General features: G+C 41.6%; 1 protein-coding gene across 1 annotated transcript; it reads left to right on the top strand.

Annotated features, from left to right (window-relative positions):
- Positions 1–1479: 1479 nt before the first annotated feature.
- On the top strand, positions 1480–22228 carry pfkfb2a (6-phosphofructo-2-kinase/fructose-2,6-biphosphatase 2a). The gene is made up of 16 exons (XM_063014958.1): positions 1480–1555; positions 2628–2765; positions 3160–3285; positions 3914–4010; positions 4744–4810; positions 5569–5643; positions 6925–6981; positions 7180–7304; positions 10267–10474; positions 13304–13450; positions 13924–14028; positions 14205–14334; positions 15003–15065; positions 16217–16281; positions 17329–17514; positions 18992–22228. The coding sequence occupies exons 2-16, from the start codon at positions 2711–2713 to the stop codon at positions 19046–19048; spliced, it is 1563 nt and encodes a 520-aa protein (XP_062871028.1). The 5' UTR covers positions 1480–1555; positions 2628–2710; the 3' UTR covers positions 19049–22228.
- Positions 22229–23905: the final 1677 nt, after the last annotated feature.

Here is a 23905-nt window from a genome sequence, read left to right as displayed (position 1 = left end):
GTTTTGACTAACTAAGTAAGTAAATGAGTGAACAAATAAGTGACTAAATGAATACGTGAAGTCAGTACATGAATACAGGAATAAATAAATAAATGAATAAATAAATGAATAAAGGAATAAATGTATGAATAAAGAACTGACTGAATGAAGTAATTAATTAATATTGGAATGAATGTATAAATAAAGGGGGGTGGCACGGTGGCTCAGTGGGTAGCACTGTCGCCTCACAGCAAGAAGGTCCTGGGTTCAATCCCCAGGTGAGGCGGTCTGGGTCCTTTCTGTGTGGAGTTTTACATTTTTTTTTTTTACATTTTTTTGGCATTTAGCAGACGCCTTTATCCAAAGCGACTTACAGTACAGTTACAGTATACTGTCTGAGCAATTGAGGGTTAAGGGCCTTGCTCAAGGGCCCAACAGCAGCAACCTAGCAGTGGTGGGGCTTGAACCAGCAACCTTCTGATTACTAGTCCAGTACCTTAGCCACTAGGCTACAGCTTTCCGGTTTCCTCCCACAGTCCAAAGACATGCACATGAGGTGAATTGGAGATACTAAATTGCCCATGACTGTGTTTGATATAATCTTGTGAACTTATGAATCTTGTGTAACCAGTAACTACCGTTCCTGTCATTAGTGTAACCAAAGTGTAAAACATGACGTTAAAATCCTAATAAACAAACAAACAATAAATAAAGGAATTAACTAATAAACAAATGCATGCATGAATGTATGACTAAAGAACTGACTGACTGAATGGATAAATTAATTAATTAATTAATGGACGAATGAATAAATTAATTAATTAGTTAATGAATGAATGTATAAATTTATTAATTAATTAATTATTGAACAAATGCATGCATGAATGAATGAATAATGGAATGAATGGACAAATGAATGAATGAAAAAAGGAATGAATTAATGAACGAATTAATACATTTATGAATTAATGAAAGATTTAGAGGCGGCACGGTGGCTTGGTCCGGGTCCTTTCTGTGTGGAGTTTGCATGTTCTCCCAGTGTCTGCGTCTAAAAACATGCAGTCAGGTTAATTGGAGACACTGAATTGCCCTATAGGGAAAGAGGGTTGTGCGTGTGTGTGTGTGTGTGTGTCTGCCCTGCGATGGACTGGCACCCCGTCCAGGGTGTTGGCACCCCCCGCGACCCTGATTGGATAGAACACGTGAAAGATTTTAATAGAGGGATTTGGTACAATATGGCAACCTCGCCAACCGCCAACATAAAGGCGCTAACCGGACTTGATTGACGTGTTTATTATCCAATCAATAGAGCTTATATAAACCCGAACACGAACTGCTATGGTTACTATGGTAACTTACCTTATTTTTTTGACCAATCAAAGATCAGAAGGCGGGACTTGTTGGGCCCATCTTTCGGTTCTATCCGGGTACTTCCTGAAACAAAACCGATCCGGAGGAACCGCGACGTTACATTTATATTAATAATAATTAAAGTCTAAAGTAAGAAAATTAAACATTTCTGCGGGACTACAGGCGGAATAAAGCTGTATCTTAATATTAATGCACTTTACACGAGGTAAGTGACTGTATTTTATTAATAAAACAGCTGAAGATAAACGTCCGTTAATTCAGTTCAAATTCTCACCAACGGCTGAATCCTGACCAGGGTCGGAGCGAGTCCTGCGCCACCGGAAAATACCCGGCACACTGGGCACAGGGTGTGAATTTACTCAAGACGCCCGGGGCGCCAGTTTATCTCAGTTTAACCCACATTCGCTCACTTACTCAATCCTAGAGGCAGTTTAATTAAGCCAATCTACCTTCTGCATGTCTTAGATAGTGGGAAGTACCTGGAAGAAGCTTACATTTAAAATGAAATTCTACATTTTCGGTATTTAGCAGACACACTATCCAAAGTGACTTACAGTACTGTGACAGTTTACAGTCTGTCAACTGAGATGGGTTAAGGACCTTGCTCAAGGGTCCAACTGTGGCAATCTGGGAGTGATGGGGCTTAAAACCAGCAACCTTCTGATTACTAGTCCAGTGCCTTGACCAGCTAGGCTACAACTGCACTTGTGGACACAGAGAGAACATGTGAAACTTCTTACAGGAGGCGAGGATCAAACCCAGGTCCCCAGGACCCATTTTGCTGTGCAGCATCAACGTTTGCAACCTGCCTCACTGTTCTATAATAATAATAATAATAATAATAATAACATTAATAATAATAATAATAATAATGTCCCACCTTGAGACATGTCGGAGTTAAGGGAACGTCTTGTACCAGATACCACAGGACTCATTCCGTTTTGGCTCATCAGTGTGTCTACTGTACACACAACGTTTCCCATATGGAAAAGCCAGCATCTTGTGACAGTGCATGAACACTAAATGGCTGAAATTATGTGGACACCTAACTATGAGCGTTTTTGCACTTATAACGCCAGGCACAAATATTTGAAAAGAAGTCCTGGCTCCCAATTGACCTTCCAGTTCATCCCATCTTAATGTCCATGGCTTTATGGAACTGGCTTTGTGCATGAGGGCAAAGATGGATCACTTTGTTTCTTCATTAATTTGACACATGGGTCTATGTTCGAAGAAGGGAGCTATTGTAAATGAAGCTGTTCTGTTTATTTTTACAGTATCATGGACGTCAGAGAATGCAGGGTTTGCTCCGGACAGTGAGGACACGCCTTGACGGCGCATGTGACGTTGTACCAAAACCATGGAGGTCACCGACAACCGAAAGACCGAGCCCAGAGTCACAGGGAAAAAATGCTGTAAGTGATGTGTACAACGTAATACATACACAATGTGCACAAAAGTATTTGGACACCTGACCATGAGCTTGTTGGGCGTCCCATTTCAAAATCAAATGGAATTAAAACAGAATGACCTCTGTGTGATAGTTTCAGCTAGAACAACAGCCTGAGAAGGCTTCTGAGAAGGCTTCTCACAAGATTTTGAAGTATTTCTGTGGGAACTTGTGCCCATTTACTCAAAAAAGCATTTGTTTAGCTGAAATTGTTGCTGTAATGTTGTTATTTCATTCATATAATTGATGTATTACATCTGTTAGCAGAATTCAGTCATTAGAAGGGGTGTCCCAATACTTCTGTCCATACTTTTGGGGTTGTGTGTAATTCTTGTGTGTGTATGACTTGTTCTGTACAGCCTGGGCGTCCCACATGACCAACACCTCCACTCTGATCGTCATGATCGGACTACCAGCCAGAGGGAAGACCTACATGTCCAAGAAGCTGACCCGCTACCTCAACTGGATCGGAGTGCCCACAAAAGGTGTGAATCCTCTTTTATAATGTTAGTCACAGCTGCAGATTAGAATGCAGAAGTTCATATCAGTTAAACAAATCATATTATCACCATATTACTGCTGACTTTATTGAGTATAAAGTTCTGCTTTTGATGTTTAAAGCCCAGAATGGTTGAACTGTTAGTGCTGCTGATAGTGGTGGTGCAGCAGTCCAGCAATCTCAGGGCTGTCGGCCGATAGGTCGTTTACACAGACGTGTTGGCTGTGGGCGAATCCCTGAGATGAATTGGCGCCCTGTCCAGGGTTTTCCTGCCCTTCGACCAGTGTTTTCCGGTGGAACCTGACCCACCACGACCCTTACCAGGATTAAGCAGCTGATAAACTGAAATAACAACTTCAGTGCCCAGCCAGACAAATGCTCTCTTAACTGAATGGGTACAAATTCCCACAGACATACTTCAAAGTCTTGTAAGAAGACTTCTCAGAAGAGTGAGTGTTGTTATAGATGAAAAGATCACACAGAGGTCACTCTATTTTAATGGCATTTGCTTTGAAATGGGATGTCCAGCAAGCTGATTTTAAGCTGTCCAAATACTTTTGGCCATATAAAGTTGAAACAATGTTTGTGCTTGTACTTCTCTGTGTGATGTGCAGTGTTTAATCTGGGCGAGTACCGGCGTGAGGCCGTCCAATCATACAAGTCCTACGACTTCTTCAGACACGATAATGCAGAGGCCATGGAGATCAGAAAGTGAGTGCACACAGCTGTACAGATGTTTTAAGCCACCCACCACCACCATATCCCAGAAATAATCAGATCAGATCACTTTATTGTCACGTCACACGTCACAATAATGTCGTATCTGACATTAGTAGTAGTTCAGGGGGAAGTAAAGGAGAAAACAGTTTGATGAAAGCATGTGTATCGTAAGTCTGCGAAAACGAGACATGCCTCACAATAATCTTTACTATGTACAAGTGAAAACATGGCAGACTTGCTTATTAAATTACCACAGCTGCATTAGCATAGCACAATCAACTGCTTTAGTTGACCTTGTCAGTAGAAAGACACCACTGGCGCTCAGGTGGCAACCATAAGGCACGCTAGCCCACCAAAGCTGGCATCTCAAACTCATGAGAGACAGGGGATAATGGAGATCTGTGCGTGCCTCTCCGTGCATGATCCGGCTCTCCATATGAATCGGCCTTGTGCAGGAAAATCTCGGAGGGGAGGATGTTAGTTGTGACCCTCCTCGGTCAGAAGTGGAGATCTGTAGCTAGTGGATACGACTAGATTGGGAGAAATTTGGGGGGAAAGCGTTTTCTTGGCCGCCAGTGACCCTGACCGGTGCTGTAGTCAGACAATTCAGCTCTGGTTGGCTGTTTATTCGTAGGGCTGCACAATAAAGTCTATGGTACGTGTACACACATAAGCTAGCATGTGAATGTGCTAAAATGCCGACCGTCTATCTGTGTTTTCTCAGACAGTGTGCACTCGTGGCCCTGCAGGATGTGAAGACCTACCTGAATGAAGAGGGCGGACAGATCGCTGTGAGCTGCTGTTTCTTTACATGACTCCTCACCATTTTAGCACGCTGCTATTGTAGTCTGGACCATAAAATCCCTGGCACTGCATTCGAAATGCCTAATAAAGTGATTATTCTATATACGACACCTATCGTACAGACGAACTTTGTGATTATACAATTCCTGACTGTAGCCCATTTGTTGGGACCCATATAGGATCCCCACTGACCAGATGTTATGGGTTGAAATAGTATGTGTGGTTTCTGGTATAAGTGTATCAGGTGCAGCAGTGTTGTTGGGATTTTGAAAGACCTCAGCGTTCCTAATAATGAGGCCGGTATGTTTAACTGCATTAAAAAAATCCCAACAACACTGCTGCACTTGCTACATTCATACCAGGACGACTCACACGACCATGTGATTACCACATTAGTGTCAGTGTAGTGCTCATATTGGTCTGTTCAACAAACATCTGGTCAGTGAGGGTCCAGTGGCGTACAGGAGGTGACTCAAGTGTGCAGAGCAACAGGTCTAGAGCTACTGTCAGTAATTGTAAACACGCATACTTTATGCTGTGTTGTTCTTCACCCCGGGTCTAAATAGGGTTCAGGGGGCGACAAAGTGCAAAGTACAAAGTACAGAGCAACAGATGAGCTTCAGTTAGTAATTGTATACCCACAAAGTTCATCCATATGGCAGCTCTGGTTGGTAAAATAATCACTGAGTGTACGTACCAGATATCTGTTCCTAATAAAGTGCTCAGCGAGTGCTTTTCCCTGCAGGTGTTTGATGCCACCAATACGACCCGGGAGAGGAGAAATCTGATTCAGGAGTTTGCTCAGGAGAACACATACAAGGTCAGAGCCTCACCGACACATCCATCACCTTTATAGAGCTTGGATCGAGGCCAGCGTTCGCACTACATGGCGAAAAGTATTTGGACACCTGATTAAAAGCTTGTTAGACGTCCAGTTTTAAAACAGAGTGACCTGTATGTGATCTTTTCAGCCACAGCACAGGCCACTCTCACAAGACTTTGAAATACACAGACCAGGAATAACATTATGAGCACTGACAGGCGAAGTGAATAACACCGATTATCTCTTCATCACGGCTTCTGTTAGTGGGGGGGATATATCAGGCAGCGAGTGAACATTTTATCCTCAAAGTTGATGTTAGAAGCAGGAAAAATGGTCGAGCGTGAGGATCTGAGCGAGTTTGACGAGGGCCAAATTGTGACGGCTAGACGACTGGGTCAGAGCGTCTCCAAAACTGCAGCTCTTGTGGGGTGTGTCCCGGTCTGCAGTGGTCAGTATCTATCAAAAGTGGTCCAAGGAAGGAACGGTGGTAAACCGGCGACAGGGTCATGGGCGGCCGAGGCTCATTGATGCACGTTGGGAGCGAAACAGACGAGCTACTGTAGCTCAAACTGCTGAAGAAGTTCATGCTGGTTCTGATAGAAAGGTGTCAGAATACACAGTGCAGCGCAGTTGCGTATAAGGCAGCAAAAGGAAGACCAACACAATATTAGGAAGGCGGTCATAATGTTATGCCTGATCGGTGTATGTCTGTTGGAATTTGTGCCCATTATGTTGGTGAAGAAAGCCTCAGTTGATGTTCCAGTTCATTCCAAAGCTGTTCAGTGGGGCTAAGGTCAGGGCTCTGTGCAGGACACTGGAGTTTATTTACTTTAAACCGAGCTTTTCTTCACGTCTTTATAGAGCTTACTATATGCACAGGGGCTCAGTCATGCTGGAACAGGAAAGGGCCTTCCTTAAACTGTTGCTGCAAAGATGGAAGCTTATCATTTCCTTTATACAAATGTTAGAAGGGGTGTCCCAATACTGATGCCATATAGTGTGCTTCAACCCACTTGTCTGTCCATAACACTTTGGTCCTTATCAAATTCCTGACTCACACATGCACAATTGTACAGAAATAGGCGTGGCTGTGCACGATATTTGTTCTATTTAATGTATACTTACTGGATGTTTTTTGTACTATTGTGTGTAAACTTTAGAGACGCTAATATGTACACACGTACTGAAAATCTTGATCTGTGTAAATGTGCATTTAAATTGTTTCATTGTCTCTGAATTATAATATTTACTAATACGATTCATATTTAATAATTTCAGGTGTTTTTTGTCGAGTCGATTTGCGATGACCCGGACGTCATTGCTGAAAACATCATGGTAAGTTCGAGCAGTTTTATGAATCAACCTGTTAGCATTGTGGCTGAAAATCTGAGCTCAGTAATCAGGAGGGGTGTCCACATACTTTGGGTCAGATAGTATAGATAGATCTTTAGACCGATGGGCACTTATCAGATAAGCACACAGAAAGTCACAGACCTTTAGATGTTTTGTAATTTATTTTATATTCATCATCAGGATGTGAAGGTGTCCAGTCCGGACTATCCAGAGAGAGATCGCGAGAGTGTGATGGACGACTTCCTGAAGCGCATCGAGTGCTACAAAGTCACGTATCAACCGCTGGACCCAGACCAGCATGACAAGTAAGAACTGTTACCCTGTTTACAATGCACCACTTTTATCACCACACACTATATGGCCGAAAGTATTTGGACACCTTACCATTAGCTTGCCGGACATCCCATTACAGAAACAAATGGTATTGAAACAGAGTGATCTCTATGTGATCTTTTCACCTAGAACAGCACCTTCTTTCACCTTCCAGCAGGCACAATTTGCTAATGTAATGTACGCGAAGTTCTCTGTACGCAAAGCCGACCTCCACCAAAGTATGGGTGAATAAGAAGGGATTGGTGGACTGGAGTGTGTGTCGGGTGAATATAAACCCTGCTTGGACGCCGTCTGGGTCTCCAGCAGCAGATTGGCTTCACTAAATTGAGAGAAAAAGGGGTTTAAATGCATTAAAAAAAAAAACAGCCACTCTTTTGAGAAGGCATCTCGCAAGACTTTGAATTATGTCTGTGGGAATTTGTCAAAAGATGACAGCATCTGTATGGCTGGGTATTGACGTTGGATAAGAAAGCCTCAGTTGATGTTCCGGTTCATTCCAAAGCTCTTTTGTGGGGCTGTTTGAGTCATGAGGAATTCCCTCTCGGGCACCCCCACCCTCAGAGGGCGCCTCCCGTATGGGTGCCCGGCCTGCTGGTAGTAGAGTTAAGATTTAAATTCATGAGTTTGAAATGTCAGCTCTGTTGCGCTAGTGTATTTTTAAGCAAAATGTGGATGCAGAAACCCAAATCTGTTGTGTTGGTGTAGTATTGTCATCCTGCCAGCAAGTGGCGACACAGACTATTGGTCCACATGTAAATGGCACCAGCACTTTCTTTTCAGACATGTGCCCCCGGAGATGAGCTTGTAGGGCACTTCAGGTCCGTTTCAGAGAGGCTCTTTATTTACTTTCCAGTCCATCTCAGACCTCAGAGCACTTCTGTGATTGATTGCTTGATTTTGCTGTGAGTTTTCACAATGTTCAGAATGCCAAACCATTTGCACCTTGTAAAAGTGTGAAAACAAACTGGAAATTGGGCTGCAGGATGACACTGCTGAGATTGTGCTGCAGAGCAATATGGGTCCTGAGGACCTCTCACCTTTAGAGGTTGACGTGATTGCGTCATGTACTTGTTGCGCAATCGTCAAGTTTTCTGCTGCTAATATGCTCTAATTTAATCTGGGCTCTGTGCAGGTCATGTGTCTTTAAATCGAGATTTTCTTAACGTCTTTATAGAATGAAGTGGAACATTAATTAAGGCTTTCCTGATGGACTGATTGCAGTGGGTCCGGTTTCTGCAGAGCGGGGCTTGGACCATTAAAGCAGACGCTCTTAGCAAGCAATTTCCATGTTTAGAACCATTATCATAGTCAAAATCTGAAACATGAATAAATCTGATCTGACGGTGTTTGATGTTGAACTAGAACTTATTAATCATGTATAACCTGGTTACCTGTCCTATCATGAACGTAATCAAAGTGTAAACCATCACATTTAAATTCTAATAAACTTATTAATTTGTCTATTTCACTTAGACAAACAGGCAGTTGTTGGCTGCATGCATTTGATAGAAAGCACATGTTATCCTTGTGACCATACCAGGAGGAGGAAACGAACACTCTGTCCTCATGTAAAACTTAAGATAATGATTCTTATTTTCTATTTTAAGACTTCCACGATGAGCAGTGCTCACTAAAGGCTGTTTAAAAAGATCTCAGGAGTTTTGTGAGGATAACTGCTTTCATTATTCTGCTCATTTCTTGGAAGCATGTTGTTTATCTCATAGCTTTAGCGGATGTTTGATGAATTTGGCTCAAGTCAGAGATGGGAAGCAGCTAGATATGATCACAATTCCAGAAATGTGATTCACTTTTACTTTCCACACAGACAGCAATGAGCATAAAGAGAAATGAACTAGATTCATTGCTGCATTGTGACCATCTTGTGACCATTTTGATTAATTCTTTATTTTTTTAGGCTTTTTCCTCAGTCCAGTTATGACCAATTAAAGCTTTTCTTTCTCTTGTCCTTGCTGTTACCCCCACCACCAATCTCGGAGGGTTTCCAACATGCACATAGCTGGCCATTGTTTTTTTTAGCCTGCCGGGAACAGGGTCTTACAGAGCTCAATATCTAGTGTGGAGAGCCTGGCGCTGCCATCCATGGCTCCTCGACTGGTCAACAGTGGCCACACTTGCACCAGCGATAAGGAACCCTATTTCAGCCATCGTCCCTCCTCTTACAGGCACACAACCAATAGTGTGTCTGTGTAGGCACCTGGGGATTGGGATCCTCAATTTTAATCCCAGCGAGCCTGGACATCGAGAAGTCCACTGATGTATTCATAATCATTGTCAAGTTTGTTTGTTTGTTTAGTAGTATTTTATTGTCATGTTTTACACTTTTGGTTACATTCATGACAGGAACGGTCGTTACTCATTACACAAGGTTCATCACTTCTCAAGGTTATATCGAACACAGTCATGGACAATTTAGTGTCTCCAATTCACCTCACTTACACGTCATTGGACTGTGGGAGGAAACCGGAGCACCCGGAGGAAACCCACGCAGACACAGGGAGAACATGCAAACTCCACACAGAAAGGACTCGGACCGCCCCACCTGGGAATCGAACCCAGGACCTTCTTGCTGTGAGGCGACAGTGCTACCCACTTAGCCACCGTGCCGCCCCATAGATAGATAGATAGATAGATAGATGGATAGATGGATAGATAGATAGATGGATGATAGATAGATAGATAGATAGATAGATAGATAGATAGATAGATAGATAGATAGATAGATAGATAGATAGATAGATAGATAGATAGATAGATACTTTTATTAATCCCAAAGGAAATTAAGGAAACATATGCTCCATTGTGAAGTAATAAGGAAACCATGTCCTGTAAAAAGTCCCGAATCCTTTGTGCCATACAATACTTGTAAGCTTTGGACTTTTGTAAACGTGTGGTTGGTGTGTGTTGCCGTTCCAGAGAGCGTTCCCTCATCCAGGTGATAAACGTGGGCCAGCGCTTCCTGGTGAATCGGGTGCAGGATTACATACAGAGCAAGATCGTCTATTACCTGATGAACATCCACGTCCACAAACACTCCATCTACCTCTGCCGTCACGGAGAGAGCGAACACAACGTACAGGGTCTGATCGGAGGAGACTCGGGCCTGTCCTCTCGAGGAAAAGAGGTAGGTTTGTTGTCTGTTATGTAGGCACTATGTCATGGTTCGATCAGTGCTGCTGGTGGAAAAAATAATTTAAATTGATTTGTACTAATTCCTAGTGAATGGAAAGACAAGAACTCTCATAAAACGACACTAAGCTCAGTTATTTATACACAGAGGCATCTTAAGGGCTCAGTTTAATAAGGAAGTGCAGCTCATTATCATTCCATTTGATTTACTGTAGTCTGGGAAATTGGGCCTTTGGGGGCCGCAACAGCATTTCATGCAAGTCTACACAGAGTCCAGAGCCTTGGTTTAAATCTCAGCAGTGCTATCAGCCAGCCATGCATCTATTAAGGAAGGGGGGCAGGCACAGCCTAAGTATGATGCCCCTAAGCACAAAGCAGGGTTGTGTGCATAGAAGCTCCAGTTGCTCTACACAGAGTCTTGGTCTCAACGCAACTTAACAGTTTTGGAAAGAATTGGATTGAAGCATGGAATAAGTTTACTGGCTGAACGGGCACAAATTCCCACAGACACACTCCAAAGTCTTGTAGAAATGATACTAAATTATACTAAAGCTACATAGAAAAGAGGAAACAAGTCAATATAAATGCATGTGGGTTTGAAATGGGATGTCCAACAAGGTCATGCTCAGGTGTCCAAATACTTTTGTCCCTATAGTGTGTGTTGAATAACTAAAACAACAACAAAAAAATCATGGCTTTGACTAAAAACAAGTCTTTTCTTCTTTATTTTTATATGAATGTTCCCCACTGTCCTGACTTTCACATTCTGACATTTGCTGGTGTTCATTCCAATTTATTTGATGACCACAAAATAGAAAATTGGACTTTTATTTATAGACACCAGCGTCTGGTCCGGTCAGCGCCCTTCGTGGATCTTTCTGGATAGAAAAACAAATTAAAGTCGTAATAAATCACATTCAACTGCTTGTATAGTCACAGTGACATCAGCTGAACCCTGCAGTAAAACTACCAAACCCAGACATCGTTCATCAGCACTTAAATACTATTTTTATAAAATACACTATATGGCCAAAAGTATTTGGACACCTGACTATGAGCTTGTTGGACATCTGATTTCAAAAACATATGGTATAAAAATAGTGACATCCATGTTATCTGAGGCTTCTCACTAGACTTTGAAGTATGTCTATTGGAATTTGTGTCTATTCAGTGAAAAGCGCATCTGTATGGCTGGGCACTGATGCTGGTCAAGAAAGCCTCAGTTGATGTTCCAGTTTATTCCAGACCTGTTCAGTGGGGCTGAGGTCAGGACACTAGAGTTAGAGTACTTTAAATTGAGCTTTTCTTCATATCTTTATAGCGTTTGCTTTGTGCACAGGGTCTCAGTCATTCTGGAACAGGAAAAGACCGTCCCTAAATTGTTCCCACAAATTTAAATGCAGTTTACTCATGGTGTGAAATCTTCACAACCCACAGCAGCATCCTCTATTATCAAACCTGGCGTAAAATGGTCTTTTAGTTGCACAAATATCTGGAACTTGATTTATTTGTGTGTGACAGTCACGCCTTTGGTCACAGTTCGTTGAGTGTTTTTACTGCATCAATAACTGAGTCTGCTGCGTAATAATCGCATTGTTGTGGTTTCTGGGTGGAATACGTGGGTAGCAGTGGTGTCTGGTCTGAATCAGAACATGGGTTTTATGTCTGCGGCCTGATTTATATGTCTAGGTAGTTAGCTTGTTGCATTAATTTATTTAATAATTAATTTATTAATGTAATAACAGTCTTATAATAAAAAGTATAACGATAAAAAATATAATAATAATTATTATTTTATTAATAATTAATAATAACTATACATATAATACAATAATTATTAAAAATAACTAATTTACAAATAATAGTCGTCACCTTTATTTCTATATCACATTTAAAAGACAACGTGTGTCAACCAAAGTGCTGTACATTAAAATCAAGTATAAATACTTACGCAGCAACATATAAATCAAATAAAACCACTAAAACAAAGATGGCTATGACAACCCAACATATATTAAAAACTTATTTATTAAGAGGACTCAAATGCCAAAGAATAAGTTTTTAGGTTTGAGTTAAAGGCATCTATTGTGTGGGACTCCTTTATAAAAAGTGGAAGAGTATTCCAGAGTCTAAGGGCAGCTACAGAGAAGGCCCCGTCACCCTTGAACCTCATTTGAGAATGTAGAATAGCTAAAAGCAGCTGGTTAGAGGATCGTAGAGCTCGTGGAGTGAAGTGAACACAGAGAAGGTCAGCGATATAACTCAGAGCCAAGCCGTGTAAAGCCTTAAAAACAAATAATAGAACTTTAAATTCTATCCTATATTTTACTGGTAACCAATGCAATGACGCAAGTATGTGCAAATAATTGTATTTGTAAATAATAATAATTGTGCAAATTACAACACACTCAGATACAAGATGTGCAGATTATTTTTGTTTGTTTATTTTTTCCATTTCCCAATTGTGTTGGGATAATTGCTATAAAGATACGGTTTAATGAGTCTGATGTAGAGGGACTTCAGTGCTCTGCAGCGTCCTGACTGCAACACCATTAAACACCATTCAGATGACTTGGAACACCGACTGTGTACCAGACCTTCTCATCCAGCATCAGTTCCTGATCTTGATTGAAACTTTGGTCGAAAACCACAAGAATTTGTTGTTTATATTCCTGTAACAACACACACAGCTTTATGCTTTACATAATACACCTACTCATTCAAACAACACGTAGTTATACAGTCTAAATACACAGATGTGTGTCTGTGATCAGTAACCTCCACTGTGTGTGTGTGTATGTGTGTGTGTGTGTGTGTTGTGCAGTTTGCCCGTGCTCTGCGGAATTTCGTGGAGAACCAGAAGATGGTGGACATGAAGGTGTGGACCAGTCAGCTGAAGCGAACCATCCAGACAGCCGAGGCTCTTGGTGTTCCTTATGAACAGTGGAAAATCCTAAACGAGATTGATGCTGTGAGTCTCAGCACTACAACAGCCACTACACAAATAGGGTGTTAACCTTCACCAGTAGTTTGCATACATAAGAACTAACATAGTTTTACAAATGGTTAAAAAAAAGTTTACAAAGACTGATAGTGTTACAAAAAGTTACATTTTTAATAGCGTACAAAAACTTTACATATAATTTACAAAGATTTTACTAATAGTTTACATTGCAAATTGCTTAGAAAGCCTTCAACTCATTTACATTACAAATATTTTACAAAGACTACTAAGGGTTTGCAAAAATACAGCTTAAATAGCTTATAAATACTTAAACTAATTTTACAAATTAAATAGTTTCTACAGACAAGCAGACATTACAAAGCATTTAAACCACTTTGTTTGTGTAAAACAGTAAATTCAGTGACAATTATTAGCATTTTTACTTGACTAGTTTTGATTAACAAAACATTGTAATAAAAAACGTATTTTCTGTTTTTAAGGGTGTTTGTGAGGAAATGTCCTACGACTTGATAAAGGAGACGTATCCTGATGAATATGCCATGAGAGACCAGGACAAATACCATTACCGCTACCCAGGAGGAGAGGTAACGATCACCACCCATGGTCACATGACTTACTACTGTTGGAACTGAGATGTTTTAAGCTTTTTAAAGGGCCAGTGCTCTTTGTGATGTCTGAGATCTGTTTTTATTATTTATTATTATTATTATTATTATTGTTCGGATCTCATGGGTGGTTCGTGTCTCCTCTTTTGCTGTAGTCTTATCAGGACCTGGTGCAGCGACTGGAGCCAGTCATAATGGAGCTGGAGAGGCAGGGGAATGTGCTGGTCATCTGCCACCAGGCCGTCATGAGATGTCTGCTGGCGTACTTTTTGGATAAGAGTGCTGGTCAGGATCTCTCTCATTTATTAGCTTAACTCTGTTTATGCATTTTCCCGAATTTTCCTTCCAGTCTAGTTCAATTTCCTGGTCATATTTCACTGCTGCTGAGTTTCTTCACACTGAGCTTTTTTTATGTCTTTTATAGAGCTGCTTTGTGCACTGGAATAGATAAGAGCCTTCCCTAAACTGTTGCTGCAAAGTTGGAAGCATATCATGTCCTTTATATAATTGATTTATTACTCCTGTTAGCAGCTGTTCTGACTGAGATATATTAATTCAATAATTAGAAGGGGCGTCCCAATACTTTTGTACATCTTTCGCTGATTAGAACGGCATGTTGAAGCCGGTAGATAACAAACATGTCTGGTTGTGTCCCAATCCCCATCATTCTGTAGTAAACGCATGATAAATGAGCACAGCCTTATATGAGTCATTTCTGTGTAAAATAGTGGCTTCATGAGCAATTTTATTGATTTATTATTGATTTATTTTATCTCTTTATTAAATTAAATAAACATTTAGAAAATGCATTCTCTGTTTTTTCAGGTTGCCAAGAATGTTTATGTGAATCCAGTCTGAGACATTCACATGGTGTGGGTGTTTTGTACAGACCTTCACCCCACATTCTCGTCCTCCAGCTGTGTTTCTTATACACGTCTTGTTTTACGTTCCAGATGACCTGCCTTATCTGAAGTGTCCTCTGCATGTGGTGCTGAAGCTCACCCCCGTGGCTTATGGTAAATAATTCGAGCTTTTAAACAGACCACGGTCTGAATTAGTTTAAATGTGCATCATGGGACAGTGGTAGCCTAGAGGATACAGTGGGCTACTAACTAGAAGGTTGTGGGTTTGAATCCTGGCTCTGCAAGGACCTTAAATCATCTTGGCTTCAGGGACGCCTGCTTCTGCACTCTGACCCCGGCATTCCAGCTGTTCAAAATTATTATCATCATTGTCAGGAGGGTGGCACGGTGGGTAGCACTGTCGACTCACAGCAAGAAGGTCCTGGGGTTGATTCCCAGGTGGAGCAGTCCAGGTCCGTTCTGTGTGGAGTTTGCATGTTCTCCCTGTTATTGTGTGGGTTTCCTCCGGGAGCTCCGGTCTCCTCCCAGTGAGGTGAACTGGAGATACTAAACTGTCCATGACTGTGTTTCACATTTGTCATGAATGTAACCAAAGTGTGTAAAACATGACGTTAAAATCCTAATAAATAAATAAATATCGCTGTCTGACACACTAGAACACCACTGCAGCCTTTTTTTTTTTTTTGCAAAGGATCATTTTTTGTCTTTCGGCTGGTCCCGGTTCGAGGTGTCGCCACAGTGGATCATTCTGGTCTGCATATTTGATTTGATTTGATTTAATTCCTTTTTGATGCAACCCTCCTAAATACCCCCCCTTCTTTCCCTGTAGTGGGATAGCATAATAGAATGTTGCACCATCCAGGCACAGCTGCTATATATGTATATACGTATATTGTTTATTTATTTTATATATGTGGGCGGCTCGGTGGGTAGCACTGTCTCCTCACAGCAGGAAGGTCCTGGGTTTGATTCCCAGGTGGAGCAGCTTTCTATGTTCTACCCGTGTCTGCTCCGGTTTCCTCCCACAGTCTAAAGACGTGCAAGTGAGTTAAACTGGAGATACAAAATTGTCCACGACTGTGTTTGATATTGAACTTGAACTGATGAATTTTGTGAAATGAGTAACTACCGTTCCTGTCATGAATGTAACCAAAGTGTAAAACATGACGTTAAAATCCTAATAAAATAATAAAATAAATGTTATATATGTAGGTTAGGTTCTTATGGTTTTAGTTCTCATTTACTACAGTAACATTTGTACGTCTCTTACAGATTTTTTCCTCATTATCATTTTGTGTTTGCAGGTTGTAAAGTGGAAATGTTTGATCTGAAAGTTGAAGCGGTGGACACACACCGGAACAGACCACTGGTAAGAACGTTACGTCTTGTCTTCAAACTCTGACCAAGTCTGTGCAAGTGTCATCACTGCGAGTGACCAATAACTAACTGGAACACTGGATGAGGAACTGAGTGATCATGTAGGAAAAGAGGCTCATTGTTCTGATTGGAGAATCCCCGTTAGCTTGATTTTCTGCTAATAATTTGATGTTTGGGTAGGCATAACAGGAATTGGGAAGTGGGTGTGTTAGCTTATTTTTCCTGCTAGATAAGAGTCCAAAGTAAATCAGTCGGAGCTTCAGGGTATTAGTGACAATTCACCAAATGATCTTTTCAGTGACGGCCGCTCTTCTGAGAAGGCTTCTCACAAGCCTTTAAATTATGTCTGTGGGAACTTTTGCCCATTCAGTCAAAAGAGTGTGGCATTTGTATGACTGGGCTCTGATCCTGGTTAAGAAAGGCTCAGTTGATGTTCCAGTTTATTCCAGAGCTGTTCAGTGGGGCAGGACACTGGAGTGTCTTTAAATCGAGCTTTTCTTCGTGTCTTTATAGAGCTGCTTTGTGCACAGGGGCACAGTCATGCTGGAAGAGGAACGGACCTTCCCTAAACTGTTAAAAGCATATTATTTCCTTCATATAATTAACCTGTTGGTGATTGTTGTGGCTGAAACAGATGAATTTAGTAATTAGAAGGGGTGTCCATATTTTGGGCCTTACATACATTGTGTGTGTGTGTGTGTGTGTGTGTGTGTGTGTGTGTGTGTGTGTGTGTGTGTGTGTGTGTGTAGAAGGATGTGGTGGTACAGAAGGACCCTGGTCAGCCGTTTTTCTCAGTCCTCCCACACCCTCTTTTTTCTGCTGGAGCTAAAAGTGGTATTTTTCCAGTGCTCACGTTTCTTCCCCTGCTTTTCAGCATTTTCAAGTTTATTCTGGATCCAGTGAACATGTTTTTAGTGGCCAGTTTTACTCTGTTCTTCAAACATTGGTCAGAAAACATGGGTCAGATGTTCTTTGTGTGTTCTATTGACCATCACTGTGTCCTTTTCTGTCCTGTTTACCACATTCTGCTCTTCTTTAGCAGGGTAACATCAAGCAGGAAGTGGTGCCGAGGAGAAACAGCTTCACGCCCATGTCCAGTCAGGACCAGGTCAAGCGGCCACGGCTTTTCAGCGTTGGAAATCCGCCCCGCACCCCCCTGCCTGCACCCCTCAGCCCCACCGCCGTCCCTGAGGCACAGGAGAGTGATGAACTCGCCGAGAACCAAGTGAGCTCCAGTCAGGACCTTTTCTATTCAGCATATATGTAGACATGGACACCTGGCCATGAGTTGGAAAAACATGTAATCACAAAATCACAGGCATTAATATTTGCCTCTTGAACAGTCTCCACTCTCAATGTGAGTGTTTTTCACAGGATTTTAAAGTGTGTCTGTGGGAGTTTTTGCCATTGTAGTGAAAAGAGAGTTCGCAAGAGGCGGTTCTGATGTCAGAAAAGGCCTGGCTTGCAATCAACATTCCAATTCATCCCAAATGATTTTATGGAGTTTTTAATTCACAAATTGAATGTTTATTATAAAGGATCTAAAATATGGCTGTCCACTAGCACACCAGTGCCGAGATTCTGAACTCCTCGGTTCGAAACTTGGCGTAGCCACCGATCGGCTGGGCGCCATCTAGCGGACATAATTGGCAGTGCCTGCAGCAGTCACTAATTGGCCAGGGATGACCAGACTATGTGGGTGGGGTCTTCAAACGCTGTGCAAGGACCCTGATTAGCAGATAGAGGGGTCTGTGCAGAGTGCATGGGCGAAAAGAAGGGGTCCGCTAGGGCTGCGTGCAGGTCAGAGGACATGTGAGCAGAAAATATACCCTCCTCGAATGCAGTCAGGGATCCCCAGGAGTGGAAGACAGATTGACTGCGCTACATCGGGAGAAAAATGGAAGAAAAAAAATGATTGGCTCATTCGTGGGTGGAAATGTCGGATGGGATTCCTCATAACTGCTGCAATTACGACCCCTGCTGGCTGATCGATGGTGCCTGCACAGAGACGGGGTATAATGGGGTGCGATGCATGACTCTGTGTGCGATACAGATCTCCATATGAATCCGCCTCATGCAAGTGAAAAGAAGTGGTCAGCTACAGCACGTTTTAGAATGCTGCGTGTTAGTCATGGCTCTTCTTGGTCAGGAGTAAAGGACAGCAGCAGTAGAGGAAGTAAAATGTCATTGGGTAACAGGATACGACTAAATTGGGACAACAATTGGGTTAAAATGCATAAGAAACTGCTGCACTGGTCAGAAATACAACGTCATGTGTTTGTATTTCTTAATACTCAGATGAGTGATGTGTCGGATTTCCTGTGATGTTTTTGCCACTTTGGTGGCACGGCAGTCAACACACTAGCCCACCACCGCTGGGATTTGACTCTTGAGTTCAATTTCGGCAGAGGCACCCTCAACAAAGAGAATTGGTTATGTCTAATGAAGTACAGGTCGAGCGAGGAGTCGCCTCATTGCCGCTGCTACAGCAGCTCTTGCTGTCTGATCGGTGCTGGCACAAGGTGTGGTGAAAGAATACAGTAGGAGTAACGTTGTCCTTTGTAGGTGCTGAGGCTTGGTATAAATCCACCGTGGGTGTCTGTCGGTGACGACTTTATGCATCACACAGCAGACGTGTACAAACTGCCTGCTAAAAAAAAAGATGCAATCCTGAATAACTGTGATTTGATTCTGTTTGACAGGAAACTGTGAACCGTTTCAGTCCTGGAGAATCAGACGAAGCTGTACAGAACTCATGAGATGAGCAGGTTCTTCTTCACCTGTATGAGTCAGTCCCACACCTTCATCCCACGTTAGAGCCAAACCCAGAAACTGCAGCATTTAACGATGACTACTGATGTTTCCTCTTTCTGTTCATCCTACAGATGTGTTGCTCATTGCTGCTCACTGTTGCTACATGGAAATAATAGACCAAAAGAGCAGGCAAACGTATATGAACACCTGGGCATCTTATTCCAAAACCGTCCATTCTTCCACGCCCAAGTTTCAGAGATCAGGCTCTGATGTTGGATCAGAAAGCCATCACCAATTCAATTCATAGTCAGCTGGCACAGTAAAGCGGACCTTCTCTGCTGTTTGTACAAGCTGCTATTTAAAAACGATGGTATATCACTTGCTTTATGGACAAACGTAGGAGAAAATCATGAGCATTAATGCGAAATTAATCCTCACTTTGCAGCTACAACAGCCTCAACTCTTCAGAGCATTTGATTCAGGTAATTATGTTGGATGATTGGGGTTTAGTGCTCTGTGCATTCCAACTTCAGGGCACAGTAATGTTGGAAAGGGAAAGGACCTTGCCCAATGTGTTGCCTCAAAATTGGAAATTGCTCATCATTTATTTGATATGATTTCTTTTTTTCACCTATTAACAATAGATGGGGCTGAAACTTCTTCATTAGGGAGTGTGACCACATACATTTAGCCATGTAGTCCAGCCTGACCATGTGAAAATTACGAAAGGGATTATGGGTAAATTAGTCTTCTTAAATGAAAGCTTCTAGCTACAGGGACAAACTGCATAAACACACAAGACATTAGGCAGTCATGTCCATGCAGCCTCTCAACTGGCTGATCACATCGCTGAGATTCAAACCCTGGATCCCCAAATCTTAGCATTAGTGGACTAGTTTACTCTACCGCAGCACCATCCAAGTGCCCAAACAAACAATAAATAAGTAAATAAATAAATAATAAAAACGGATGAACAGTGATGTGTATACAATATTTTTAGGGCAGTTGTAGCATGGTGGTTAAGGTACTGGACTAGTAATCCAAAGGTTGCTGGTTCAAACCCCATTTTGCCAGGTTGCCACTGTTGGGCCCTTGAGCAAGGCTCTTAACCCTCAATTGCTTGGACTGTATACTGTAAGTCACTTTGGATAAAAGCGTCTGCTAAATGCCGAAAATGTAAAATGTAAATATTTACATTGTTTTTACGTACCCTTGTAAGGCAAGTGTGTGTCATGGCAGGCTGGGGAATTCAATCATTTCTGGGTCCTTTTTACTGGCTGAATGATTGGAACGTCTACGTTTTTGTTTTGGGTTTTCTAAAAATTTGTCAACATTTGTTTTCATTTCCTTTAGCTCTTGGCTTCTGGTAAAACTGTGGGAGGATCACTGACCACTTTACATTAGTTAGCTGTTTGACACCTGAAGTCTGGACCTTGAGACGGTCATTTCAGTAGTCTGATTCAGTCATTCCAAAACCAGTGGTGGTGTCTTATGGTGTTTTTGTCTTGCTGAAACACCCAGTGTAGTCACTTCTTAATTATTCAGCCCACTTCTCTGGAATGCGCCCAGCTTTCCGGGTGGATAATGCCATCCAGACTGGTGGTGACGAACCAATGGCGGGGCTGCAAAATGACACCTGTCAGTGCTAAAAAATCACCAAAGACTTAAAAGCTTAAACGGATTGAACCAGGAATGTGTCTGCTGTAATGTGGGCTTGTTGGCTGGTTGTCAGATTCTAAGAGCACCTTTCTGTAGCCCTGCCTGAGATTAAAGATTATTGGAAGATTATGTTATTAAGCTTAATAAGGTTGTTCACTGTCATTACAGGGTCGTCGTCACACTGTAAACTTGTTCATTCTCCTAAAGTTTGAAATGTTGGAAAACTAGAAACTTTTTTCGTACTGCTGTATTACGATTCTGCCTAAGCTGGACAAATGTGAGCCATAATGAAACGTCCTTTTGTCTCTGGGATTTAAGAATATTGTAATATTTCTTCTTACTTTTTATATGCGTTTAAAATGCAGCATCTTTTCGGTGGTATTGGGCAGTAAAATAAGTGTTCCAATCCTTTGGTTACAGAAAAAAACTGTTGCAGAGATTGGCATGTATTAGAACAGGGGTTTTCAACCTTTGTCCTTTTTGGACATGCGCCCCATTCCGAAAGCTAAAATAACATAATTAACGTTGTGCACATCATACATACGATGCAATTTTGCTGATTGAAATATTTACTTTAAAAAGATAATACCACCCGAACCCCATCTGAGCCGATTCTATGAGCACGTTATATTAATTTGTGGTTCACTTTTGTAATTCGTAAGCGGTTCTTTCTTTTGATGAGATGAGAGCAGAAAATGTTACAGAGCCAAGCAGAGGCAAAAGTGCATCAGTTACTAAGTTCATTAGTTCAGGATCATCTGCTCTGACTGACAGAAAACTTTTAGCTCCACAGACAGAATGAGTCTGACTCGGTTACCGCTCTGTAGAAACAGCTGGTTTAATTAAGCCTGAGCTTTTTAAGGTAAGCGAGTCACACAAGAATGTTCCAGTAGCTGGTGTTTATTTCAAACCGCGACATTCATTAATAACAGTAAAAACGGAGAGATAACTGAGAAAAGAAAATTATGATTCGGTTCAAATGAATTCACTCCTGACTCACTTATAGCAACACTGAACAGAGCATCTCCTACACCTCTCCTAAAGACACACACACGTCCTATAACAGCACTCATTGTTTTTGTCACTTATCTTCACTGTTAGCCCTGTTTTTAAGGGGGTTTATTTTTCAGACTGAACTGGATAACATTAAACGTGTGTGTGCGTGGTCCCGGACAGGTTGAAAACCCCTTTATTAGAAAATGCAACCCTTGGATGATCTTTACTGTAAAGCGCTTTCAGTGGGAACAAATCCTGGGTTCCATCCTGAAAGTCACATCAAGCCATATTTTATTGAATGTTTATATTTAAACATGTATTTAACATCACTGTTTTTACTGTAAATGTGTTTATTTGTGATTGTTAGTCTTCTACAACTAGAGCTGTAGTGATCAGATACTGTCGAATTAATGCATTTCTTTGTGATGTTTTTAAAGTGTTTGTATTTGATTTAAACTTTGTTATGGAAATGAGGCACCAGTTTGATATTGAAATATATGAATGTAAGTAATTAAATACTTATTTTACTATGCTGGATGGTATTTTATCTATAACTGCTTCTTTTCTGTTCATTTAAATTCATGGCAGATTTATTAACCACATTAATGAACAACTGATCCTAGAAGTAGATTATATAATCAGGATGCCAGTGGAATTTTTCCAGCACCTTAATAGATCAAGGCACAGCTAGTCACCAATACCATTTTGCCAAGTAAATTTTTTCCTTTTAGGCTTTTATGTACCAGTGGTCCTACCAGTGGCATCCTTGCCTCTTTTATAGTGCACCTTGAACGTGTGAGTGCTCCATCATCTAAATGGCATGGAGCTTTACTGCTGGATAGAGAAGCTCCCAGGAGTCGTTTTATCCTGCCAGGAAATCACATTTTATTACTTTGATGCCAAAGCTATCTGCAAATGAGCCTATTGCTTGTTGACCTACAGTCATAAAGTTTCAAGGTAGCTGACCAAGGTGTCCCACCGGCCCTTTAATGGGTAATGTTACCACTGTAAAAAGCCTTTGGTCACAGTTCCACCGTCAGCACCTATCTTAGTACTGGGTCAGCATTGGGACAGACTACCTATAATGCTTTCTAGTGTTGGGACTCATTAATGCTCTAATCTGGTCATCTGTGAAGCCATTGTGTAACAGGTACAAAGGTTTGTGTTCTCTTATTTCTGTATTTTTGTTTTGTTGGAGATCAGGGGTAATTAAGAGGATTTAAGGTGTTTGATGGCTTCCCTCAACTGGTGTTTTTCACCGCCCTCTTTCTTCAGCTCATATGTCTGGGAAGTGAATAACTGATCTAAAGCTGTTATTTAAGAGTGAGGCCATGGCCTGTTTTGGCCGGCAGCCTTGTGGCTTTAATGACAGGGCTCCACGTCTCCACCTTATTTGCTCTGGGGTTTTTTTTGTTAGAACTGAGGGGGCGAGCTTTAGAGGAAATGTTTGTCTCAAATTTCCTGTAGTACCCTGGCAACTCAAAAGTAATTCGTACTCTCTTTTATATCCTACGGGGGCATTTAATATGTTTTACCCCACCTCCTGAATAATAATATATGATCCTGTCAGGTGGTAATGAGGCAGTGGTGGGACTTTAGGATGATATTTAGCAGTACTGGAACCCAAATTGATTGATCCAATACTCACAGAGACCAAGAAATACCAAGGGTGCCTGTTTTATTCCCTTCTGAGACCAAGGTCTGTTGTAACCTTTCAAGATCCTCAATTAATTCCTTCACCAGTAACATTGTGTAGGTGTCAGACTTGTTCATATTCTGGAAGTTATGCAGAACTGAAGGCATCTATTGGCTGACTTGAATCCCATTGATATGCTGGAAACCCTCCAGTGTAACCAAATTAAATCAGTTCTACAAAAAAGTGATGTACAAGACTCATCGCAATTTATTGTGAATGTATGAATGGACATTGTTACTGCCACGGCCGGCACAACCAGTTAAAAGTCTTCCCAGTACCTTCAAAAGACGTTGTTGGGATTTAAAGGAAGACACTTATCCATGAACAGCTCTGTCATGTGTGCTGACTGAACTTTACCAGCTTGTGTGTGGGTTTGACTAGATAGTTGTAAGCATGACGCCACCGTTTTGCAACATTTGAGGTGAGCTTTAGGATGGTGAGAAGTACTATGAGTTGCTTAAATATTCCCATGTGTTAAACCCAACTTCACCACAAGTCCGACTCATTATCC

Source organism: Trichomycterus rosablanca, chromosome 19 (genome assembly GCF_030014385.1).
Source record: "Trichomycterus rosablanca isolate fTriRos1 chromosome 19, fTriRos1.hap1, whole genome shotgun sequence".
In the NCBI taxonomy this organism is placed as follows: Eukaryota; Metazoa; Chordata; class Actinopteri; order Siluriformes; family Trichomycteridae; genus Trichomycterus; species Trichomycterus rosablanca.
This window is presented reverse-complemented; position numbering and strand designations above follow the sequence as displayed.